The 22,100-nt window shown below is 43.0% G+C and overlaps 3 protein-coding genes across 4 annotated transcripts; all 3 read left to right on the top strand.

Moving 5' to 3' along the window:
- On the top strand, positions 1 to 2,004 carry tsr3 (TSR3 ribosome maturation factor). Its single transcript, XM_037278321.1, has 6 exons — positions 1 to 440; positions 561 to 774; positions 852 to 1,045; positions 1,127 to 1,294; positions 1,432 to 1,486; positions 1,651 to 2,004. Exons 1-6 carry the CDS (start codon positions 320 to 322, stop codon positions 1,805 to 1,807), a joined length of 909 nt encoding a protein of 302 aa, XP_037134216.1. The 5' UTR covers positions 1 to 319; the 3' UTR covers positions 1,808 to 2,004.
- Positions 2,005 to 2,830: 826 nt separating this feature from the next.
- Positions 2,831 to 8,911, top strand: pdpk1b (3-phosphoinositide dependent protein kinase 1b). Its single transcript, XM_037278394.1, is given in 18 exon segments — positions 2,831 to 2,986; positions 4,353 to 4,616; positions 4,758 to 4,800; positions 4,874 to 5,011; positions 5,141 to 5,285; positions 5,362 to 5,459; positions 5,523 to 5,598; positions 7,311 to 7,379; positions 7,474 to 7,564; positions 7,638 to 7,811; positions 7,901 to 7,909; positions 7,911 to 7,944; positions 7,947 to 8,043; positions 8,045 to 8,103; positions 8,106 to 8,118; positions 8,214 to 8,271; positions 8,332 to 8,484; positions 8,663 to 8,911. Coding segments are annotated over 18 exon segments (1,659 nt in total). The 5' UTR covers positions 2,831 to 2,962; the 3' UTR covers positions 8,777 to 8,911.
- Positions 8,912 to 11,883: 2,972 nt separating this feature from the next.
- On the top strand, positions 11,884 to 21,243 carry kctd5b (potassium channel tetramerization domain containing 5b). 2 transcript variants are annotated; one of them, XM_037278337.1, is made up of 7 exons: positions 11,884 to 12,218; positions 15,919 to 16,027; positions 16,148 to 16,239; positions 16,359 to 16,454; positions 16,667 to 16,771; positions 17,860 to 17,985; positions 18,576 to 21,243. In XM_037278337.1, exons 1-7 carry the CDS (start codon positions 11,997 to 11,999, stop codon positions 18,603 to 18,605), a joined length of 780 nt encoding a protein of 259 aa, XP_037134232.1. In that variant the 5' UTR covers positions 11,884 to 11,996; the 3' UTR covers positions 18,606 to 21,243. The 2 variants fall into 2 exon arrangements, with proteins under 2 accessions (XP_037134232.1, XP_037134233.1); XM_037278338.1 differs by lacking the exon at positions 16,667 to 16,771 and having other exon boundaries at positions 11,997 to 12,218.
- The last annotated feature ends 857 nt before the right edge of the window (positions 21,244 to 22,100 follow it).

Here is a 22,100-nt window from a genome sequence, read left to right on the forward strand (position 1 = left end):
TGACAATAACACGTTTTGCGCACGCGCTGTTAACATTCGACGCACGTCGCGATTTATATACAATATTTTAGTTTGTGATATTTTAAAGGGCAGCGCAGATCAGATTTTTTTTATTGAGACTGACACACTCTGCTTACTTGCAAAAACGGACATTTGGGGCTTGAAGTTTACGTGCTACGAATGTTTACGTACATGCTAATGCTAATGGTTTTTGGCTAACAGGAAGCATGTGTAGGCTCTTCAGACTTAACTTTTGAAGATAAATAATAGCTGCTTACAGTATATTAGACGAGGTTACAATATATGTTAGGTGTGCAAAATGGGACGTAAAAAACAGGGCAAGTTTGTGCGCCCTGATAATAAGGGAAAAGACAAACGACACAAAATGAAGGGCAAAACATTAGAGGCTTTTACAGAAGAAATGCACTGTGCAGTTGAAGGTAAAATTACAAACCGTTTTACAAAGTTGCATTCTTTTGTTTCAAACGTTTTTTTATTGGTTGCTGTTGATGCATATTTAAGATTAGAACTAATCTTGCATTATTATGATTTTCTGACAGCAAGTCTAATCAGGGATGAGGATGGAGCAGAAAGCCCCCAAGTGAAGCTACCTTGTCCTCTTGCCATGTGGGAGCTGGGCCATTGCGACCCCAAACGTTGCACAGGCCGAAAGTTGGTCCGCAAGGGCTTTGTACGCAACCTGCGCCTCAATCAAAGGTTCAACGGACTCATTTTGAGTCCCATGGGTACAAAGTATGTGACACCAGCTGACAGGTACGTACTAAGGTTTACTTTGCAATAATTTTGCTTTGAAATGTAAACTGAATCAAATGTCAATTTTTATTTGACAGGGAGATCGTGGCCCAGAGTGGACTGGCAGTGATTGATTGCTCTTGGGCCAAACTGGAAGAGACGCCATTTAATAAGATGGTCGGAAGTCATCCTCGCCTGCTACCTTACCTGGTAGCGGCAAATCCGGTTAACTACGGGAAGCCTTGCAAATTGTCTTGTGTTGAGGCTTTTGCTGCCACTTTTTGTATCGTGGGTAAGGCTTGCCGCATACAGCTGTTCTGTTGCATCTTCGGAGTGACTCAAAATGTGCACGTCCTGTGTTTAATGTTGCCAGGTTTTGAGGAACTGGCTGTGCTCTTGTTGAAGAAATTCAAGTGGGGCACTGTGTTCCTGGAGCTCAATAAAGTTCTGCTGAAGCGCTATGCCGCCTGCCAGACAGAGCAAGAGCTGCTTGCTGTAGAAAAGGACTTTCTCACCACTAAACCTGAGGAGGATGAAATTGGTAAAAAGGGAGGGGGGATTTATTTATGTGAAAGTAATTTAAACTCAATAAAAATGACATATTTATCAACGAAGCTTCTTTTGATGCCATTAGTTATTGTTGGAGCATGGTTCTGAGATACAACTTTTTGTTCGCAGATCCATTTGATGTCAACTCGGGAGTAGAATGTATGAATCTCAACAGACGTCACTGGTGAGCGTCTCCTATTTCATTGGAGGACATCTTTTAATTATATTTGTGTTGATGAATGCCGTCATTCGGGTCCAAATGCAATTTTAAAATGATTGCATGTGACAATATATACAGTCACCATTTTATGCTCTATTCCAATTGTATTTTGTATCATTTAAATTCAGGGAAGCTGAGGAGGATGATTCTAGCGAGGGCACTGACACATCACAGGATGATGACGACGATGATGTTGATGATGAAGACGAAGATGGAAAAAACAACGATGACTCAGAAATTGTCTCGCAAGAAGAGGAAGTAGCAACAGCAAAATCATCACAGTAAAATGTATTTGAATTTGATGCTTGTAAGAACTGGCGGCCCAATATAAAGCCTCAAATGCTTTACAAAAGGTACATTTGGGCAATTTTTTTTTTTTTTTTTTTTTAAACCTTGTTTAGAGCATCTTTACTGTTTTTCAGTCCAGGAAAGTAAAATACAAACACTGTGCTGCAAATAAATACATTTTTAAAGTATCTGTACTTCAGTATTTATTTTTTGAAATATGTTTTGCTTTTACTCCCTACATCTGTAACAAGATCAAAGTCAAAGTCTGCTTTATTGTCAATTTCTTCGCATGCCAAGACACACAAAGAGATCGAAATAACGTTCCCACTATCCCACGGTGACGACATAGTACACAATATACATACAAGTAAACAACACAAAAAAATAAAAAGAAGGCACAAACAATGAATAAATAAGAGTGATGAATAAATAATAAATAACACAATAAATAAGAGGAGATAGATAGATGAGATGTAAGATAGATGTACTTTCTCATCAAAACAGACTTGTTACTTTTTTCTAGAGGATGACAGTCAAAATAATGTAAATAGACATGTAAAGTCAATTTTGGTTAAGATATTGATTGATTGAAATCTGGTGACCCATGATAGAACAAAGCCAAAAGTTTCAACAATATTGTGTGGCCTGCACTGAATTTGAGGTTCACCAATAGCAAGGGCCCACTTAGTAGTTACAAACATTGATTTTATTTGCACCCAGTTAGCAATATTATTTTTGTTCTTTTTTTATTTTTTCTACGTGAGGGAATACCACTTTTTCCCACCGCCTCACCTGAGTGTTGTAATGGAAACCGAGGTCAGTAAACGCAGCATCTTGCTTGCGCTACCTGGCGGCGTCATTAAATAGACCGGAGTAAATACGCTCTGTGCAATTTTATTTTGTTCAAAAATTATATAGAGAGATATTTATGTGTTTATGGCTTTCTGGATTCTGACGGGGCCTTTCCAGTAAACTGAAGTTGAGTGTTGTACTGTAAATGTGGCGAGGGGGGCGGACACAGCGGGACTCTGCTGTCCTGCGGTAACATTGTTGTGGAACGACGTCACAGCTCGAAAATGAAGGCGCAGAGGCAGCCATTACCGGAGCTTCTCTAATTATTTTATTCCAAATAAATACTCGCGGAAAACTCCCATGGCAAGAGCTACAAGTCAGCTGGTGAGTCTCGCCGCATCGACACGGAGGACACTACGAAGCCGGCGGCCCAAACGTGGCGTGTGGCGGCTGTTTGACAACAAATAGTTAGGACGGGCCTTCGTTGGAAGAGCGGTAGCCTAGCCGCAGAGCTCGTTCGAATGTTAAGACCACCTAGCAAGGCTAGCCCGGCTAATTCAGGGGAACTGCGGGTAAATTCCCCCAAATTATTCGGCTTTGTGGAGATTCCGTTTTGACCTGCGTGTGTGCTATGCTCGAGTGGGTTTTGTGTTAATTTACAACCGACACGAAGCTTGTTAATTGTTGTACACTTTATGTTGGTTTGTATCAAGCTAATGCTAAGCTAAGCAGCTTCGCGCTTTCAATGTTAACTCTGGCTGTCAATGTGGTGCACAAATAAACGACAACAATCGAGCTGACAAGCAGCTCAATGAAAATATGAAATGGCGAGGGGCCGACGTTTTGAAGTTGCCTCCACGCAACCTGACGTGGAGCTAATTTGCAGGCTATTAGCGTAAGTTTGTAACTCACTGTCAGCCAACCAGTGCGGCTTGACAAGGTAGCCCGAGAAAGTTCACACAGGCCCGGATACAGCCGGAATCAACCCGTAGATGTGTTATTGCGATCAGGCTCTAACTAGGAAACGTTTTATGGTGGAGCTGCGGAGAATGAGTCAGGACATAGCTTCTCAGTGCGGGCCGGGTGAGCGGATAAAAAGCGGATAAATGGCCACACCTTGGTTGTGAATGAGATAAAAGCGAGACCGAGTCAACTAAGCAACAAACTTAAAGGGAATTGTAAACTTGTTGTCTTGTGTGTTATTGTTGGCTCGAAAAGCACCAAAAGACGCCCTGGAATTTACAACCTCGCACTGTTTGTTGTCTCAGCGATGATGATGGCAATGATGGCTTGGTTTCATGCAAGCAGAAAGGTTCTCTAATGTGTAAACAAGGATAGTTTTGACAACATTGTCACCCGCTGTTCAAATGTCCAAAAATGCTTTCAAGCACAAACAAAAGGTTTGAGATCATCAAAGCATGCCTGTGAACTGCATATGCTTCATTTATAGCGACTCCAGTCAAAATGAAAGTGCTCAATCCATAGATTTGTTCCGTTATTGATGTGATCTAATACATGACTCGTGTTTACACCACACTTGCTTGCTTGAATTTTTGTGAAGTTGTAGGAAACTCTTCAAAGACTTGAGGTCAAAGTGTTTTAGTAGGCTCACAAGTTTATCTGGAGTAGATAAAACTGTCTTTGATAAGAATTCATGATTCATTTGCTTGTATTAAGTCAAGGTACCATCATATGTTGTTTTGATTCCACTCCATCACGCTGCTGACCAGCGCTTTCTCTCTTCTTGCAGTACGATGTCGTGCCTATTCAGCCCAGCGTTGTCATTTGTACCCACTCGCATCCATCAATGGTAAGGAACCACCCCGACTTAAGCAGCAGCCACTGTCCCGGCATGGAGGGCTCGCCCTCGGAGGCCCGTGCCGCCGGAGCGTCTGCCAGCGGCCAGGGCTCCGGCCTCCGTGCGCAGAAGGTGGCTCAGGCCCCTCAGCCTCGCAAGAAGAAACCGGAGGACTTCAAGTTTGGCAAGATACTGGGAGAGGGCTCATTCTCCACGGTATACATCTACATATAGATCACACATTCCTCTTCACTTTTTAATTAGACCTGGGTAGCTGTTGCTACATGCTAGCATTCCTCTGATTAATGTTCTCGGATGACTCATCCTTTTTTCTTTTTTTCCCCTCTCCTTTTCAAGGTTGTCCTAGCAAGAGAGCAGGTAACCGGCAAAGAATATGCAAGTGAGTATTAAAATCTCGCAAAGGACTCAAAACAGACGCGCGTGTTTATACTCGTGCTCCGTCTGTGTTTCAGTTAAGATATTGGAGAAGCGGCACATCATGAAGCAGAACAAAGCCCAGTATGTGAAAAGAGAACGGGATTTGATGTCAAATCTCGACCACCCGTTCTTCGTCAAGCTCTTCTTCACATTTCAAGACGACGACAAGTTGTGTATCCTTTTGTGGGGCTGATACTGCACAATTTTTGCACAGAAAGCTTTTTTTTTCTCTTTTTCCCCAATAACTGCCTTTTGCTTTTGGCTTTCTATTGTAGTCGTCCTCCTTAACAGAGATTTCTTAGATTTTGGTCTCAGCTACGCAAAGAACGGCGAACTCCTAAAATACATTCGTAAAATCGGTTCATTCGATGAGACCTGCACTCGATTCTATTCAGCGGAAATCGTTTGTGCTCTAGAATACTTGCACAGTGTGGGGATTATCCATAGGTAACGTATCGGCTCCTTTTTTTAATTTCTTTCCATCCCTTTCCGCTAAACTGAGACCCGATTTACTCCTTTGCAGAGATTTGAAACCAGAGAATATTCTTTTGAGCGAAGAGATGCACATCCAGATAACAGATTTTGGGACAGCAAAACAGTTGTCATCAGACAGCAAGCAAGGTACTTGTACTCTTTTGTCTGGACATCTCCGTGGAATTAAACGTTGCTATTCGAATTTTGCAGCGAGAGCAAACTCCTTTGTGGGAACAGCACAGTATGTTTCACCAGAGCTGCTAACAGAGAAATCAGCCTGCAAAAGGTAACTTTTTTTTTTTTCCCAGCCTTTTTTTTTTTTTTTTTTGAGTTACCGTATTTTCCGCCCTAAAAGGCGCACCTAAAAACCTAAAATTTCTCAAAAGCCCGACAGTGCGCCTTATAGGCCAGTGCGCCTTATATATGGATCAACTGATGAATTTGTTGATCCATACTGGTTGTACACAGTGCTCTGCCAAAATGTTTCAGTACGTTTTAGTACGACTAGTAAATTACAAGGTCGCATCGCTTCCCAGCATTACGGCAAACTGTAGTCAGGGGGCGTCACCGAATAGCTGTTGTACCCGCGAGGCTATTTCATGTCAAAATAGGCTGCTCTGTAATGTTTCGAGTAAATCTACGGATCGATATGGAAGGGAAACATAGGTAAGTAGTACCAATGCGTTAGATCGAACTTTAGTCAGTTCCGATCATTTTATAGGAGATCGTTTGAGAAACGCGATTGTTTACACTTGCTGAGCTCATGGGAGATTGCGAGCTGAGGCTCGTGAGACTTTGCGGATGGCTAATGCTATTGCGATAGCTGCTATACGTACCAGGCTATTTCATGTCAAAATAGGCTGCTCTGTTAATGTTTCGAGTAAATCTACGGATCGATATGGAAGGGAAACATAGGTAGGTAGTACCAATGCGTTAGATCGAACTTTAGTCAGTTCCGATCATTTTATAGGAGATCGTTTGAGAAACGCGATTGTTTACACTTCGCTGAGGCTCATGGGAGATTGCGAGCTGAGGCTCGTGAGACTTTGCGGGATGGCTAATACTATTGCGATAGCTGCTATACGTACCAGGCTATTTCATGTCAAATAGGCTGCTCTGTTATGTTTCGAGTAAATCTACGGATCGATATGGACAGGGAAACATAGGTAAGTAGTACCAATGCGTTAGATCGAACTTTAGTCAGTTCCGATCATTTTGTAGGAGATTGTTTGAGAAACGCGATTGTTTACACTTTGCTGAGGCTCATGTGAGATTGCGAGCTGAGGCTCATGAGACTTTTGCGGATGGCTAATGTGATAGCTGCTAAACGTACCAGCTATTTCATGTCAAAATAGGCTGCTCTGTTAATGTTTCGAGTAAATCTACGGATCGATATGGAAGGGAACCATAGGTAAGTAGTACCAATGCGTTAGATCGAACTTTAGTCAGTTCCCGATCATTTTATAGGAGACGTTTGAGGAAAGCCGATTTGTTTACACTTTGCTGAGGCTCATGGGAGATGCGAGCTGAGGCTCGTGAGACTTTGCGATGGCTAATGCTATTGCGATAGCCTGCTATACGTACCAGGCTATTTCATGTCAAAATAGGCTGCTCTGTTAATGTTTCGAGTAATCTACGGATCGATATGGAAGGGAAACATAGGTAAGTAGTACCAATGCGTTAGATCGAACTTTAGTCAGTGTCTGATCATTTTATAGGAGATCGTTTGAGAAACGCGATTGTTTACAGAGGGCTCGTTGGTTATTGGCTAGTGGATGCATACCGCAACCCTAGTCAACCTCAGTTTGATGCAGTATAGCTTCTATTTTATGCGCCTTATAGATCCGGTTGGGCCGCCTTATATATGGACAAAGTTTTTAAAAATGGGCCGTTCATTGAAGGGTGCGCCTTATAACCCGGGTGCGCATTTTAGGGCGGGAAAATACGGTACATGCCATGAGTTACATTTTTTGACCACTCCTTTTTTTTTTTTTTTAGCTCTGACCTCTGGGCATTGGGATGTATTATCTATCAATTGGTGGCTGGTCTACCACCGTTCAGAGCTGGGTAAGTAACTGCGTGTTTAGTTTCATGACCAAAAAATAAACCAAGCAGGGCATAAAATCCATCTTGTTTCTTTGACCCCTCCATAGAAAACGAGTACTTAATATTCCCAGAAGATCATAAAGCTGGAGTATGAATTCCCTGAGAAATTCTTCCCCAGAGCCAAGGATCTTGTCAAACAGCTTTTGGTAAGTCATTACATGTCACTTGTATTTTTAATTGTAGGAGCAGGCAAATATCAACAATTTTTTTTGTTTTCAGTCACTGGACCCCTCAAATCGGCTCGGCTGTGAGGAGATGGGCGGCTACGACCCTTTGAAGCAACACCCCTTCTTTGACACCATCTCCTGGAGTGACTTGCACCTGCAGACGCCGCCCAAGCTCACGCCGTACCTGCCGGCCATGTCGGAGGACGATGAGGACTGTTACGGAAATGTACCATCATTTTTCCCCTCATAACAGAAATTGGCTTTACTATACGCAGCAAGTCAAATTAAAAAATAAACGGCGATGTCGGTTTGCAGTACGACGACCCTCCTGAGCCAGTTCAGCAACATGCAGGTGGCCCAGTCAGCTCGTCGCACTCGCTGTCGCCGCACGAGGTCGACGCCCCCGCAGCGCGCTCCAGCAGCAACATCGAGCAATACATCCACGACCTGGACAACAATCCTTCGAGCTGGACCTCAGTTCACAGACGAGGAGAAGCTCTTGTTGCTGGACAAACAACCTCGGGAAATCCATGGTTAGATCGTGTGGCCGTGTTAGTCTCGAATACAGTCGAAGTCACTCTACGATGAACAAGGGATATATGATCTTTTTTTATTCTAATTTACACAGGCACCAGTTTGTGGAAAACAACCTGATATTAAAAATGGGTCCAGTAGACAAACGAAAGGTGAGTATGACTTTTTTTTTGTTTTAAGTGGCGCTCGACTGAAACCGGTTTCCGTCGCAGGGACTGTTTGCCCGACGGAGACAGCTGCTGCTCACCGAAGGACCACACCTGTACTATGTGGATCCTGTCAACAAGGTCCTGAAAGGAGAAATCCCTTGGTCACTAGAATTACGCCCCGAGGCCAAGAACTTCAAAACCTTCTTTGTTCACACGGTACACACGACTACTTCTAAATTGTTTTTTTTTGGTTTTTTCTTTGAGCTTGTCGAGTCACAGCTGCGCTGGTTTAAGTATTCCCATATTCTATTTTTAATCAAATGTTATTCACAAATATCATTGGTGTAACAATTTTTTGAGAATAACAATTTTCTGTCGGTCGCTGTCATTGCAGCCTAACCGAACATACTATTTGATGGACCCTAGCGGAAATGCCGACAGATGGTGCAAGAAGATCCAGGAAGTGTGGCGAAAGATCTATCAAAGACACCAAAATCCCGGCCTATAGGAGCGCTCCCGCATCCGCTTTGGCTCGGAGGCCAATCAGTGAGCAGAGTAACACCCTCTTTAGTGCCCTTCATCACCGCAGTGTAAACAAACTCTTTACAGACGCTGGCATCTAGACCTTGTTTGTTTTACTGAGTAGAATCATGGGGGGGGGCTACAACTTTGGATTCAGGGTTGCTTTGCTTGTTCTTTGTGCTCCGTGTGAGGCTTCTGTTGCCATCCAGTCCCGCTAAGCACATCTGCTTTTTTTTTTCTGTACATTCTCGGCGGAAGGTGAAAGGCAAACTTGGGGGAACGCGGGGCCTCTCTATCTCTCTCGCTCTCGCTCTCTCTATCTATCTCTCTATCTCTCTATCTATCTCTATATCTCTATCTCTCTATCTCTATCTATCCAAGGACTGTTTTTCCTGATATACCGTCACGCAAAAATCATAATTGGTGAGAATCCCAGAATCTAATTCAACCGTATCCTAAACCTGTGTCCTATGTGCAAGCTGTAGACCCCCCCTCCCTCCCCCTTTAATTTTTTTTTTTAGTCGAGCGCATATCGTCCCATAGCTCCACCGCCTAGCGCGTGCTTGATTCACTCGGGCGCAATTACCAAACTCAAATGTATTTTTGTAAGCGTCCGCGTATTTCCACAGTATTTGAGTTGCTTTCTTGAACCGCGCGGTACTCGCTTCTGGCGGTCCGATCCAATTCCCAGCAGGGCTAACAGCGCCAGCCTTCTTCCACAGCTGTAAGCGACACAGGAGGCGGGGAAACGTGCCACTAGCTTGTACTTCGGAACCGTAAAGTCGCTTACCTTTTTCCTGCATGGCCAGTCGTGTAGCGCAGCCTTGCTCCTCTCTCTCGTTCGGGCACTGGTGATATTACACTACCGGTAGTTTATTCAAGTTTTTAAAAAGGTGGGTATTTTATTTTTAATATTTTTTTTTTGGACTGCATTGGCAACCATAGCAAATGTTACTGGATGATTTGGCTGTTCTGTTCACTTTGCTATTTCTTTGTGATGTGAATTTTATTTTCATTTGTTTTCGGTGGGATCGTTATGCGCATCTTTAGTGCATCATGTTGAAATATTAAAAAAAAAAAAAAATCCTACGTGCTGACCAGAAAATCGTCTCCCAGCAGAGATTTAAAATACATCATCCTATCGCTCTTTGAAGCAATCACAGGTTTCTCCAGATGGCTGCCACAACCATTTTCTTTTGTCTCCACATTCGCACATTCAGCTCTGGTAGAACTTCACCCGAGTTACATGAAACTCTTTTTTTTTTTTTTTTTGTGTTATTATGCTTTTAATTTTGACAGAGTATTTTCAGGTCCATTTTTTTACCCCCCCTCTCCCAAAGGCCCCTCCTCCTTTTGGCTGAGTCTGTGTGCAGTGTGTGACTGGAATTTAGGTGGCCCTGAGGCTCGGCGTGCGTGCGTGCGTGCGTGCGTGCAAGGATATCTTTATCTGATCCAAATAAGCGATAAAATTGCTGTATCGGTCTATAAAGAAATTGAGGAAGCACTACACAAGTGTTGGCCTCCTCCGCGCGGAGAATTTGTCGGAATCTAATAGAGGGCGGTCGGTTACATTGTGCGTGGAAAAAAAAACGCTCTACCTGGCTTGTAACTGACGAGAACTGTGATGTACAGATCATGTATTATTAAAATCCGAAGCGAGTAATGCAATGACATTAGGATACAGTTTTTGTATTTTTATTCTTGTATAAGGTTATTAGAGGGCTATTGTTTAGCCTCTAGTTCATTCTGTGTTATTTAAATTCTAATATATGAATCATATTTGGATTGAAGTCATGTTCAGGGGCCATGTTGTGTATGTTTTGAGATGTAAAGCCTTTGAATGTGAATAATTATTGTAAACTATAATATTTTACAGTTTTTCTTTCTTACTATATCATGCATTTTCTATTTGCTCAGTGATTTAATCATATTCCGATGATAATTTAATGACTCTGTTCATTCTCTCGCTGATTATGTGTGCGCTAGGTCAGTAGATGTTGAATGACAACTTTTCCACTTAACGCTCGGTAGTCCAGTAATTAAAGCATGTAGGGAATTTAGGCATCCGAAGAAAGCCGCGTGTCTGTTTTTCTGTTAGGTCCGCAAGTCATGACATGGGAAAAGATGCGGCGTTTCACTGGCAATGGCTTCTCACATCCTGCAGCATGTAAATAAAGTATCAGCCCACCATCTGTGTTTTCTGTCTTGTGCAAATTACTACGGGCTACTCTCAGTTTAATGCGATTGTGTGCGACACTGTGGCGGCTCGTTTGAGCTTTAATTCAATATCCAGCCTAAGTTCCATGGACCAGTACACAATGTCCTCCCTTGTGGGAAGGACAACTTCATGTTACCAAAACTGCATGAGTTGGAAATGCAATTGTGCTACTGAGTACCAGTGCCTGGGCTGAATTTGTGATTTTTGTTTCAACAAATTAAATGAAAGACAATTTCATTTGCTTCCATTGGAGTTGAGCAGTAGTGTAATCGAGTAGGTCATTTTGATGTCCAACTATTGAGATGAAGACAAAAGAGCGTACCTGTACAATTACCTTTGTGTGTTATTAGGAATCATTCATAATTCTGCACACCAATGACATGTTTGAAATTTTATTTGGATATTTTACTAGTGATAGGTCACTGGTTTATGACTCTAACTGGCTGCAGTGCAGAATATTGGAAAATCATGCATTTGTGAAATGGGTGTTGAATATTACAATATCGACATTGTACCTAAATAAATTACATTTCTATGACACAATGATTTCTTAGCTAATTAATTACAATCACTGAAGTTATTTAGTGTTAGTAATGCCACTAAATACTGCTCTAGGATTGGCGGTGCGCATCTAAGGTTACATCTGATTGGTCAGTCAAAAGCAGCCACGATCGCCATAATTATATTTTTCAAAATGTTGTGTAGCCCTGATATTGTCAAGATATAATTGAATAATTTTCCTTAAAACACGTTTGCTCTTGAAGAAACGGGAAAAGAAAATACCTGACAGTTCTTGTGACGTCATCATAAATGTCTCATGTAGAAATACGCATGCGCGCAAGTGTGCGTGAGTGCGGGGTGCAGCGAGACGCGAGTGGGCGTGGCTTGGGCTTGGGCTTTGCGTGAGTGGAGCAAGCTGAGCGGTTGCGGTCAGCTCGTGAGATTTCCCGTCAGCCCCTCAGCGAAACAGCCGAGGCGAAGGCGAGGGATGGCGGAGAACAACTCGGAAAGTAGCGGCTCCGTTCACCGCCGGTGTTTGAGCCATTCTTCGGCGGAGAGAAGCCCCACGCCCGGTACGGGCTCGTCCAAGTGGATTCGTCTAAACGTCGGCGGGACCTATTTTTTAACAACTCGACAGACATTGTGTCGAGATCCCAAATCGTTTCTTTACAGGCTGAGCCAAGCTGACCCGGAGCTCGATTCCGACAAGGTAAATGCTAAAAGCTAGTTAGCCCTTGGTTCCGCACTATTCTGTGTTTTTTGTTTTTTATTTTTTGTTTTTTATCCACGTCATTGTTGAACAGTCGGATGTTATCGCCGTAGCCAATTTCACTGTTTATTGAGTGTATTTCAAACAACGAGCGAAACGTAAACTCGACCCCCCCCCAGCTAGCTAGCTACCATTAGCTCATAGGCTGGATTCCTACAGTCACCACATGATGTTCTATTGCTATCTTTTGAGTTTTTCTTTTTAACGTAATCTCTTATACGTGTAGGTTATAGGTGTCGTTTTAGATTAAGTCTAACGTGTGGCGTTTGAACCACTTTTTCGTTCCATTTGTATTGTGTGACAAATTGGAAACTTTCTCTCGTCGAGGCCGTTGCATTGCGTTGCACTCGTCGACCTATTGGAACATTTTTTTCTCATCAAGAAAGGAAATTGTTAAAAAGATTCTTGCCACTATCGTGGTTTCATTCATATAGTTTGTCTTGAGTGTGTCATCTGATTTTGCTCAGTGTTTATTCACATTTGTTTTAATATCATTTTCTGTTTCAACTTTCCAAGTGTATCAGAAAAGATATTTCAAACCTGTGAGTGAGCATCCAACAGTTCCTGGCCTAGAAGAATATGGCTAAGCTAGAACAAGCTCTTTTTTTATTTTTTTTATTTTTCCAAGCTCAATGGTGTTGTCAAGGGAACCTCTTTCAAAGACATCAATGACATCAAGATGGCCTGGATCATTATCCTGGAAGAATCCTTCAAGTAGTGCATGAATGAATATTAGAAATCTGGCAAAGAGGGCTCGATTCCATTACTTTGATGGAAAATGTGTGTAGTTTGGAAGTGAAAGCTTTTATGACATGAAACTTTTTTCGACCCACAGGCCTTACGAAAACGACAATAACGACAGCTTATTGAGATAACATTTTCAGAATGTATCCCTGTTCGCATTGTTAATGTGTTTGCGTTGCTATTGATTGTAGTCAAATATGAGTTGGTTAAAATATATTTTTTTAAATATATATTTAGCCAGCCTATGTTGTTTTGCCATCTTTCTTAGCATTAAGTAAAGAGTTGAACGCTTGTGTTGTGATGGATTAAGGAACAGAGCGGCCCTTGTGTGTCATGCGGGCCGGGCCGTACTTGAGCTCGACTACACAAGGGGTGCCCCATTGGTCCAACGGCAAGCGGCCAGGATGCCAGTGGCGCTGGCACGGTGCCCGGCATGAGTAAGGAGTCATTGCCAAGTGTGGTGAGGTGCTGCCGGGGATGGATGGAGTCGCTCCTTTCCCCCTGAATGGCTTCCACATGCTCAGCAAGCAGGAGGAAGGAAGGAGCTTGTCTGTTTGTGCATCTGTCGGTTTGAACAGCAAGCCGCCTGCGGGCTCTCAAGCCCGCCGAGCAACTGTCAAACACAATAACTTAGTGTCCGCGTACGCCGCATGACACACTTTTGTATACGTTGCTGCCGGTTTAGCACCTCTGCTGCGTTTGTTTTCATCTGCTTTTATAATCTGCCCTACTTTTTGGCCAATAGGGGCCGCAGCTCTTCTTGCTTTTTTTAATGCCGATATTTTAGCCTCCCAATCATCAGCTTGCCTTTGGGTCAGTTCATCCTTCAACGAGCTTCGGCTTATGTCCATCCCGTGTCGTAAGTGCGTGACGGGGGAACCCAGAGCCATTACCGCGGCGCTCTCGTGAGTGCTGCGTGATTTCGGAGAGTGCTCGGTATGCAGAAGATGCTGCATCTGTCAAACATGTAGGGAAGTGTAGAAAATAATACCAAAAATAGCTTGTAGAAATATATAAGATGGTGATATTTGATAGTTGGTTAAAAACACACTTCTTGGTGGGGTGTCAAATTGACAATTTGAATTTGACAGCCTGCATTTTTGCAAAGGAGTGCAGACGATGCCCCCCCCCATCTCAAGTAAACGCAGCATTGTGTTTGTGTTTCGTCTAAAGCGATGAGAGCTTCATTTCTCAGTCATGCATGCTGACGCGCTTCCGCGCTCTTCTTAAAACTGCATTATTCATGTTGTTGACTGGAGTCTGTTTTGCACGTGGGCTTGGACTGAGGGAGAAAGTGCTATCACGTGCCAGGTCATAATTAATAGGCCCGTCATTTCTTTGCTCTTTTTTTAATTCCGAGTCATCCATTGGCTGCTGTCACATTTGTTGCTGTCTTCACGTCTTTGATGTGACAAGAACCCAACCAGAAATGTTTATTTGTTTTCAGCCCAACAAAACAAGATGGGTGCACGGCAGAGATCATTTTTAGCCGACTCCTTTCAGACTACTCAAGCAAAGGCCCGGCCGGCCTGAGAGCCGCATGAATTTTTTAGGCATCCCATCACAAAAGATTTGCGTTTCTCTTCACGTCTTCATTTACCGGTCGGGCTCTTCCGCGCCTTTTGCTGGATTGTGATACCTACGTGCCTTGTGGGGAGCGACTTGACTATTTAATTGGCACGTACCCCCAAATTGTCAACTTTCCTTGCTTTGAGAGCATTGTTTGAATATTTTGCAAAATATGAGAGCACTCCCTCCAAGGCTGTCTGGATGCCAAGCGTGTATTATTTAAAAGATGAAGGCCTATTTGACTATGCCATTAGCGCTTCTACTCCAGGGGGATTCTGGCTCCTACGCTACAAGGATCAGACTTCCACTTGGCTAAGTAGCTGCGGTCACGTGACTTGCCGCCCTGCCGCAACGTCTTCTGTGCGCCTTCTCTTTCTCCCGCGGTGAACGGTCGCCGTGCTTTCCGTGACTTCCCTGGGCCGCAGTTGTACTTTTGACAGTCTTGCCTTGAATTGAGGCTCGACTCCCGCGCCGTCTCCAGATGGCTCTTACCGACATCACGCGCTTGACACGTGTGCATCGCGGCACGTATGCACGGGGGGGGGGGGGCTGCGGTCTCGCCCTTTTTTCCACGCCCGGCCGCAAAATGCGCCGTAACGTGGCTGACCCACACACTCAACTGACCCAATTCTCCCTGTAGGGTGTTGACACGTTTTTCTGTAATCTGCCCCGTCACTGGCTTTTTTTTTCCTTGCCTGCTCGGGGATTTCGAGCTCCTTGTACCAGCAAACTAAATGAAGCACAAGTTGGCACGGAGCAAGAATAGAAGTCCGTTGGGCTCTAATGGGATATTTTTGGCTATGGAAAGAAGGTCAACGTGCCGTCAGGGTGCAGATATTCATCAGAAAAGAAAGAACATGTATTGGGACCTTTTCCACATAATTGGACAGACAAAATTAACTCGGCGCCCGCCCACACCGTGAATGCACAAACTGAAAGGGTTTGATTTCGATTTCTCTTGCAGATTAACTTTGAAGTTGCGTGTCAGAACAGGCCACCGGGCTCATCGGCGCTCGTAAACCGAGGCGCTCTCTCCGGGCCGGCTCCCTTGGCGCATTGGGCTTGTTCTTCGCAATCCTTTTCCGCTCTAATTGTTTGAACCCATCCCATCCCTCATGAGACAAAGTAGGCCTAATCACAGCACTTGCAGAAATAGGGGAATACCCAGTGGGGTCCAAAAAGTAAAGTGATATCCCGAAGTTGAGCAACGTGGGAGCTGACCTCATCCAATCCCGTATCCACATGATGATAATGATGCAATCACTGCAGTCAAAGTTAGGCAAATGCTCTAAATTACAGGCGCTGATCTTACTGCTCTTCTTTTCAGGACGAAACCGGTGCTTATCTCATTGACAGAGACCCAACTTACTTTGGGCCAGTGCTCAACTACTTGAGGCACGGAAAGCTGGTGCTCAACAGGGACTTGGCAGAGGAAGGTAACCAAGATGAGTGATGGATGCCTGTTTTTTTTTTTTTTTTTTTTTTTTTTTTAAACACGCATTTCACAATTACAATGCAATAAATATGCATGCCTACAAAACAAAGTGTTGTTTCAGGTGTCCTGGAAGAAGCCGAATTTTACAACATCACATCATTAATAAAGCTCATCAAGGACAAGATCAGGGAAAGGGACTGCAAGACATCACAGGTAAATGCAAAAAAAAAAAAAAGAAGGCAGGCACTTAAGCGGCCATTTTTTGTATTTCTACAAAAAAAAAGATGTCTAAATTCTCTCTGCAGGGCCTTTAAGCATTTCTTTTGTCTCAGGTGCCGGTGAAGCATGTATACCGGGTGCTTCAGTGCCAGGAAGAGGAGCTGACGCAGATGGTGTCAACCATGTCGGACGGCTGGAAGTTTGAACAGGTAACAGGAGTCGATGGTGAGGCGGTCTGGGCAGGCGTGACATCCGCAGTCGTGTTTTCATGTGCTTCACCCACCCCGCTTCTGCTCACCTAGTCCCAAGCTCAACGTCGGAATTCGACAGCGAGCCAAAAGCGGCAAACGCCTGCTGCGTGAATGTTCCGCTACTGTACGTGACGCGAGCATCCCTTCTGTGCTCTGATTGGTCGTTGCAGCTTGTCAGTATAGGTTACGGGCGGGCCCACCGGTCTGAGTTTCTACTCATTGTGTCAAGGGAGGTGAAGGGCGAGGAGTCGGCTTTGCCAAGCAACAAAGCAGAGGTGTGTCCCACATGTTTTCGTCCACGGCCCGGTCACTGCATGGTCCCCTTGTTGCCCGTACACGTCGGTGGTCGGACGTTGGTCCCCCGTCTTTGAGTTGAACCTCCTCGAATCATCGGTTAGACCGACAAGAACACCTGGCACGTGTTTTCTTTTGGGAAATCTGAAAAGTGAAATGTGGAAGTTGAGGTTTTCATGCCTGTTGAGTTTGTCCGGAATTTTTTTTTTTTTTGCTGAGACCAGGAACATGACTCCAGTCCAGCCTGTTGGAACATGCACACGAGGGACAAAATGTTTGCAACGAACTGGAAGTTGATCCTTTTTCTTTACTTATTTTTTTTCCCCCCAAGGTGTACACTAAGTTGCTTCATCCAGTGCTCATTGTTTTTGTCCGTCCTTTTGTGTCCTTTTGACTTTTTTTTTATTTACAGTAAAGTTACAATTATGATGCTGAGTGATTTTTTTTTTTTTTTTTTGTAGTCCAAATGGGATTTGGAGTTGCATTGACTAGTTGTTTTATTGTCATAGATTCAGGCTTGTCTTTCTGGGCTGCTAAACTAGACCCACCCCCACTCTTGTTTGAGTTTTTCACCACAACAAGCTCACGCTGACTCGTTCACGGTCTACACTGACTTGTGAAGTGGCACGTTTACCTCATGTGGTTGAACCCTCCTCGGCACATCACATTTGATGTCTTTGCGTTACAGTCTGCAGGTCATTGTTTTTTTTTTTTTTTGTGAAACCTTTTTTTATCTCGACCCGCATCTTTCCTTTCTAGTCTTGTCTGTGTTTTTGTGCACCTGTTTGATGGCTCCAAATATCAATTTTAAACTTGAGCAATGTCTCTAAAGGACCAATTATCAAAAATAATTATCGGTTAATCTGTTAGTAATTGATTCGTTTTTTTTGTATTAACCGTTGCACATTCCTTAGCAAATAAAGCTACTGATCTACTTGTTTTATTGTCATTTGAAATAATAAAAATTAAGTTTCAGAAAAGGGTAACTGATTTAGTTCCTCCCAGAAAACCCGTAAACATTCCCAGTTGAATTCCAAAATTGCTCATCTTTGCTGTGGTGTGTCTGTAGCTGGTCAGCATCGGCTCATCTTACAACTACGGCAACGAAGACCAAGCTGAGTTCCTGTGTGTTGTCTCCAAGGAGCTGCACAATCAATCCTACGGAACAAACAGTGAGCCCAGCGAGAAGGCAAAGGTACGAGTGTGTGTCAATCCAAGTATGTATACCCTGTGTATTGCACGATTTTTTGTTTGGCCCTTGTGATTTTTTCCCCCCACATGTCCAACTCCCATTAATTCCGTTGTTTCTAAAAAAAAAAAAAACCATGTCTCTCTTGTCTTGTGTGCCCGTCCGCATGCTGCATGTTGCTCAGAGCGACGATGAAGACACGGATTATGAAATGAACGATTCTGATTAGAGTTTAGCACTTACGACGCACCGGTGAGCGCTCAACTGGCTGTAGTCCGCCACCCCCCCACCCCCACTGTTCCCTACCTAGTCTTTGGCCTTTTCCCTTCTCTCCTTGCTGATGCGTTCCTCCCATCCTGAGAGGTTTCTGACGTGCTTTCAGAAGCCTCCCGAGCTGGAAATGAACTTTTCCGAAAGCGGAAGCAAAACTAAAGATCCTGAAGTTGCACAAACGTGCACATCAAGTAACACAAACAGGGGTGTGCCCCAAAATTCTCCAGGACGCTTCCGTAGTTCACGCTTCACCTCTGCAGCAAACGTACCGATAACATGACATTGAGTCCAGCGTAATTAATTTTTTCTTTGCCACCCAACAGATTCTCCAGGAAAGGGGTTCCCGTATGTGAGGACGACAAGTAGTAGGAGCTCCAGGTGTTATGATGCAAACATATCATTCTCATGGAAAACTATTTGGCACAAGAGAGGAGATTCAAGCGGGCGGGTGCTGTGCATTTATTTTATGTTTCCCTCCATTTTTGTTTGATGTAAATATGACTGCTTACTGACAATTGGTGCCTGTACATTTGAACTGGAACTCCCCCCCTCCTTTTTTATTTTATTTTTATTTTAAAAGCTAATTGAAAAAAATATGGTCGTCGTCATAGTGGCCAGTGATTCTCTCAGGGTCATCTATCTATTGACTTAATGATATCCTCCAACTTGATCTGGCAAGGGATCCGGGCGCTTTTTTGTAATTCAAAAGCGTCACATTGTTTGGAGATGGCAAGAAGGGAATTTGCATTTATTTCAAGATAACCTGAAGTCAACTACTTTTTTTTTTATTTATTTTTTTAGCAGCTTCAGCAAGGTTTGCGGCCGTGGTACCTACTGTATCATCTTGTAGCGCCATGCACTGTCTTCCAACAAGGCCCCGACGCCGCAGATGCTTGTGGTAATCGTAGTCAAGCTTTTCTCTGCACTTAAGTAGGACATTTCAAACTCAAAATTGCTGCAGCTCATTGGAAAAAAAAACAACAACTCGCTTGTATATAATTGAATTAGAGATACATCGGCCGTGAACTGCTTAATATGATGTAGTTCAGTTTGGCAGTCATGTTTGGAAGTTTATTTTGTTTTTCCCCAGACTGACTTATTGAGTCTATTGTTTTTGTTCGAGGGAGCATCTCATTTTATATCAGTTTTCGGGGGTAGAAGAAGTATTTCGGGGCGTAGGAGGATTGCGGACTGGAATTGTTTTGTTTTACTTTTCGAGGACAGTGAACAAATCTCTGTTCATATCCAGAGAACCTAGTTTTGGTGTAAATAATCAAAAAAAAAAAAAAAAAAAAACTATTGATATTTAACTTTTTTTTGGGGGGTGCACGTTTTGTACACTGTATAGAAAACCACAACTTCAAATTTGAAGTTGTTCTACTGGATCTTTTTCAACAACAGCAACAAACGAGAAAAAACGATGACCCGCTGTTTTGCATTTGTACAGGAGTTAAGAAATTTCCGAGTGAGATTGAACAAGGTGTCTTTTCGCTATGAACATGCCTCGACATGTTTTATTAACACAAAGCCATACTTGGCTTTGAAGTTGACTGTTACATGATATTTTTCTTTTCTCCTGCCGTGTGCTAGATTCGAGTAGACATTTTGGAAATGTGTAGTTCATACACAGCATTACAAGCACTACAGTGGGGGCGGGGAGGGGACACACTGTGCACATTGCTAACAGCCTGTAATGTTACTGCAAATTCTGCAATTTCTTTTTGAAACAGTTATTTTAGGCTTTGATGTGCATAGGTTGAAATTCACAATTCATCATTTGGTCTTGCCTTGTTTCCCCCCCTCCCCTATTGACCAAAATCCAATGTCTTACGTGTATTGCACACATCTTTAGTGTCAGGGAAGAGCAAAACTTTTTTTCTTATTGCCGGCACACTTTGTAAATATAAACTCGTTAACACATTTATTCACGCATACACTTGACTAAAATCTTTTTCTAAGTATGGATGCATGTTTTTTTATATAGATTCACATTTCCCCTCACACAAGGGCTCTTTAAGTAAAAAAAAAAAAGTTTTTTTTTTTGGGATTAGCAAAAAGGTTCAACCGGAGTCAACTGGATGTTCTGCAAGTGCTGTTTACATTTGCGCGAGTATTCTGAAGCCTTCCGTCGCGTGTTCTGTGTTGCACTCCCGAATACATGTCAACGGTGTGTGAGCCCACCTGCTAATACGCACTCCGCGAGGAGGGACGACACACACGCTGACTGATTTTATGACACTCCATTTGCCAGGCACTGCTGCGAGATTATTTTTTTCCTGGAGCTATAATATTACAAATAATTTAAGTATATTTTAGAATATCAAGTAAAATGCTGGAGGGGCTTAACTGGGCCGTTTGGCAATGGGGCCATCACGCTATAGCACCCCTGAAACGCCGGTGTTGTGCCATCCCTGCTATCCGCCCCCTCGAGCGTTGCAGACAATCTTCTTTTCAGCCCTCCTCTTGGCAATTATAAAACTTACCTCCATGGATTTAGAATGGTTGTCCTTTTTTTATCTTTTGAAAAGCGGGCGTGTACCTTTGCAATGATATTTTTCTTATTTTGCCGTTTGTGGTTCCGTCATCTCAGCGGAGATGTTCGGGCAAGGCCTTCCGACGCCTCAAGATGACCCTTGCGGCCCTTTGCGGTCGTGCAGTTGATCATGTGGCATGTGTAATATTTTTGTGTGACATAAAATCTTATCAGAGCTGTAGCCTACTACTCTTAAGTGCCCTGTTTGTTTTTGCATCTCAAATCATAAACCACAGACCACCGCGATGCATGAATCAAGATAACGTCTTGTTTGTAAAAGAATGAATCGTCATTGTTTTCCCCTTTGGATCTGACAGTTACATTAATGATCAATGTTCTCATATCACTAAGTACATCACTTCTATATGATCTTATGCAATGTGTATAAACTATGAATAAGGTTAAGGAGATTATTCTGGTCTTGCGCAAGGTAAACCCAATAAAAAATGTCATCCATATCTATGTGTGGATTTATTTTATGTGAAAGTAACTGCCACTAGAGTGGTGTCGTTTGGAAAGTGTTTTGATTTGAAAAAAACAATATAAGAAATGTAAACCATGTTTAAATTTGTAGCTCCCGCTGGTAATTCCGATTTGGCCACAAGAGGGCAGTATAATAAGTAACAAAACGAGTCTCCACTACTCTTACAACAGTCGGCCTGTCAATTGCGTTTTGCATTATATGGCCAAGTGCATTTTAAACCTTTTCTTTTTTTTTTTTTTTAAATTATTGTTCACTGTCCCCCACAACGTTGGAAACACTTGGAATTGTTTTATGATGAATAGCGACCTCTTCTGTGTTATACTTAACCGCTGCTCCCGTAGCATAGCTGCCCTAGATATCGCCAGTTTAGAAATACACAAAGCTAGTTCATTTACATGTCTATTTTTATTCAACCATAAAATGCTTTAATACAACACTTAAGATGTTAGATTTGATACATTTTCTGCCTTGTACAAATGCACAATGTTTTAAAATGTATCAGGGGTATAATACGCCCATATTACCCAAAGATATTTAACCATAATAAGATAGAAATCGGCCAGCGTATCCACTCGTTCGTGAAACAGGAATGGATTTACAATGGTCAAATAAGCATTTTTTTAGTTCAATAAAAAGCACCCACGTATATTTGCCAGGTATTACCACGGTTGTTTGCAGTCAAGAGGGAAGTAGCACCTGTTGACGTTAATAATAAACGACTGAAATCTTCAAGGTTTATCATCAGAAGCTGTCAACCTAAATTAAAAAAAAATCTAAAACTCAAAGATCATAAATGCGAGAATGCTTGGCATTAAAACCAAAAGACTGAAA

Source organism: Syngnathus acus, chromosome 19, assembly GCF_901709675.1.
Source record: "Syngnathus acus chromosome 19, fSynAcu1.2, whole genome shotgun sequence".
In the NCBI taxonomy this organism is placed as follows: Eukaryota; Metazoa; Chordata; class Actinopteri; order Syngnathiformes; family Syngnathidae; genus Syngnathus; species Syngnathus acus.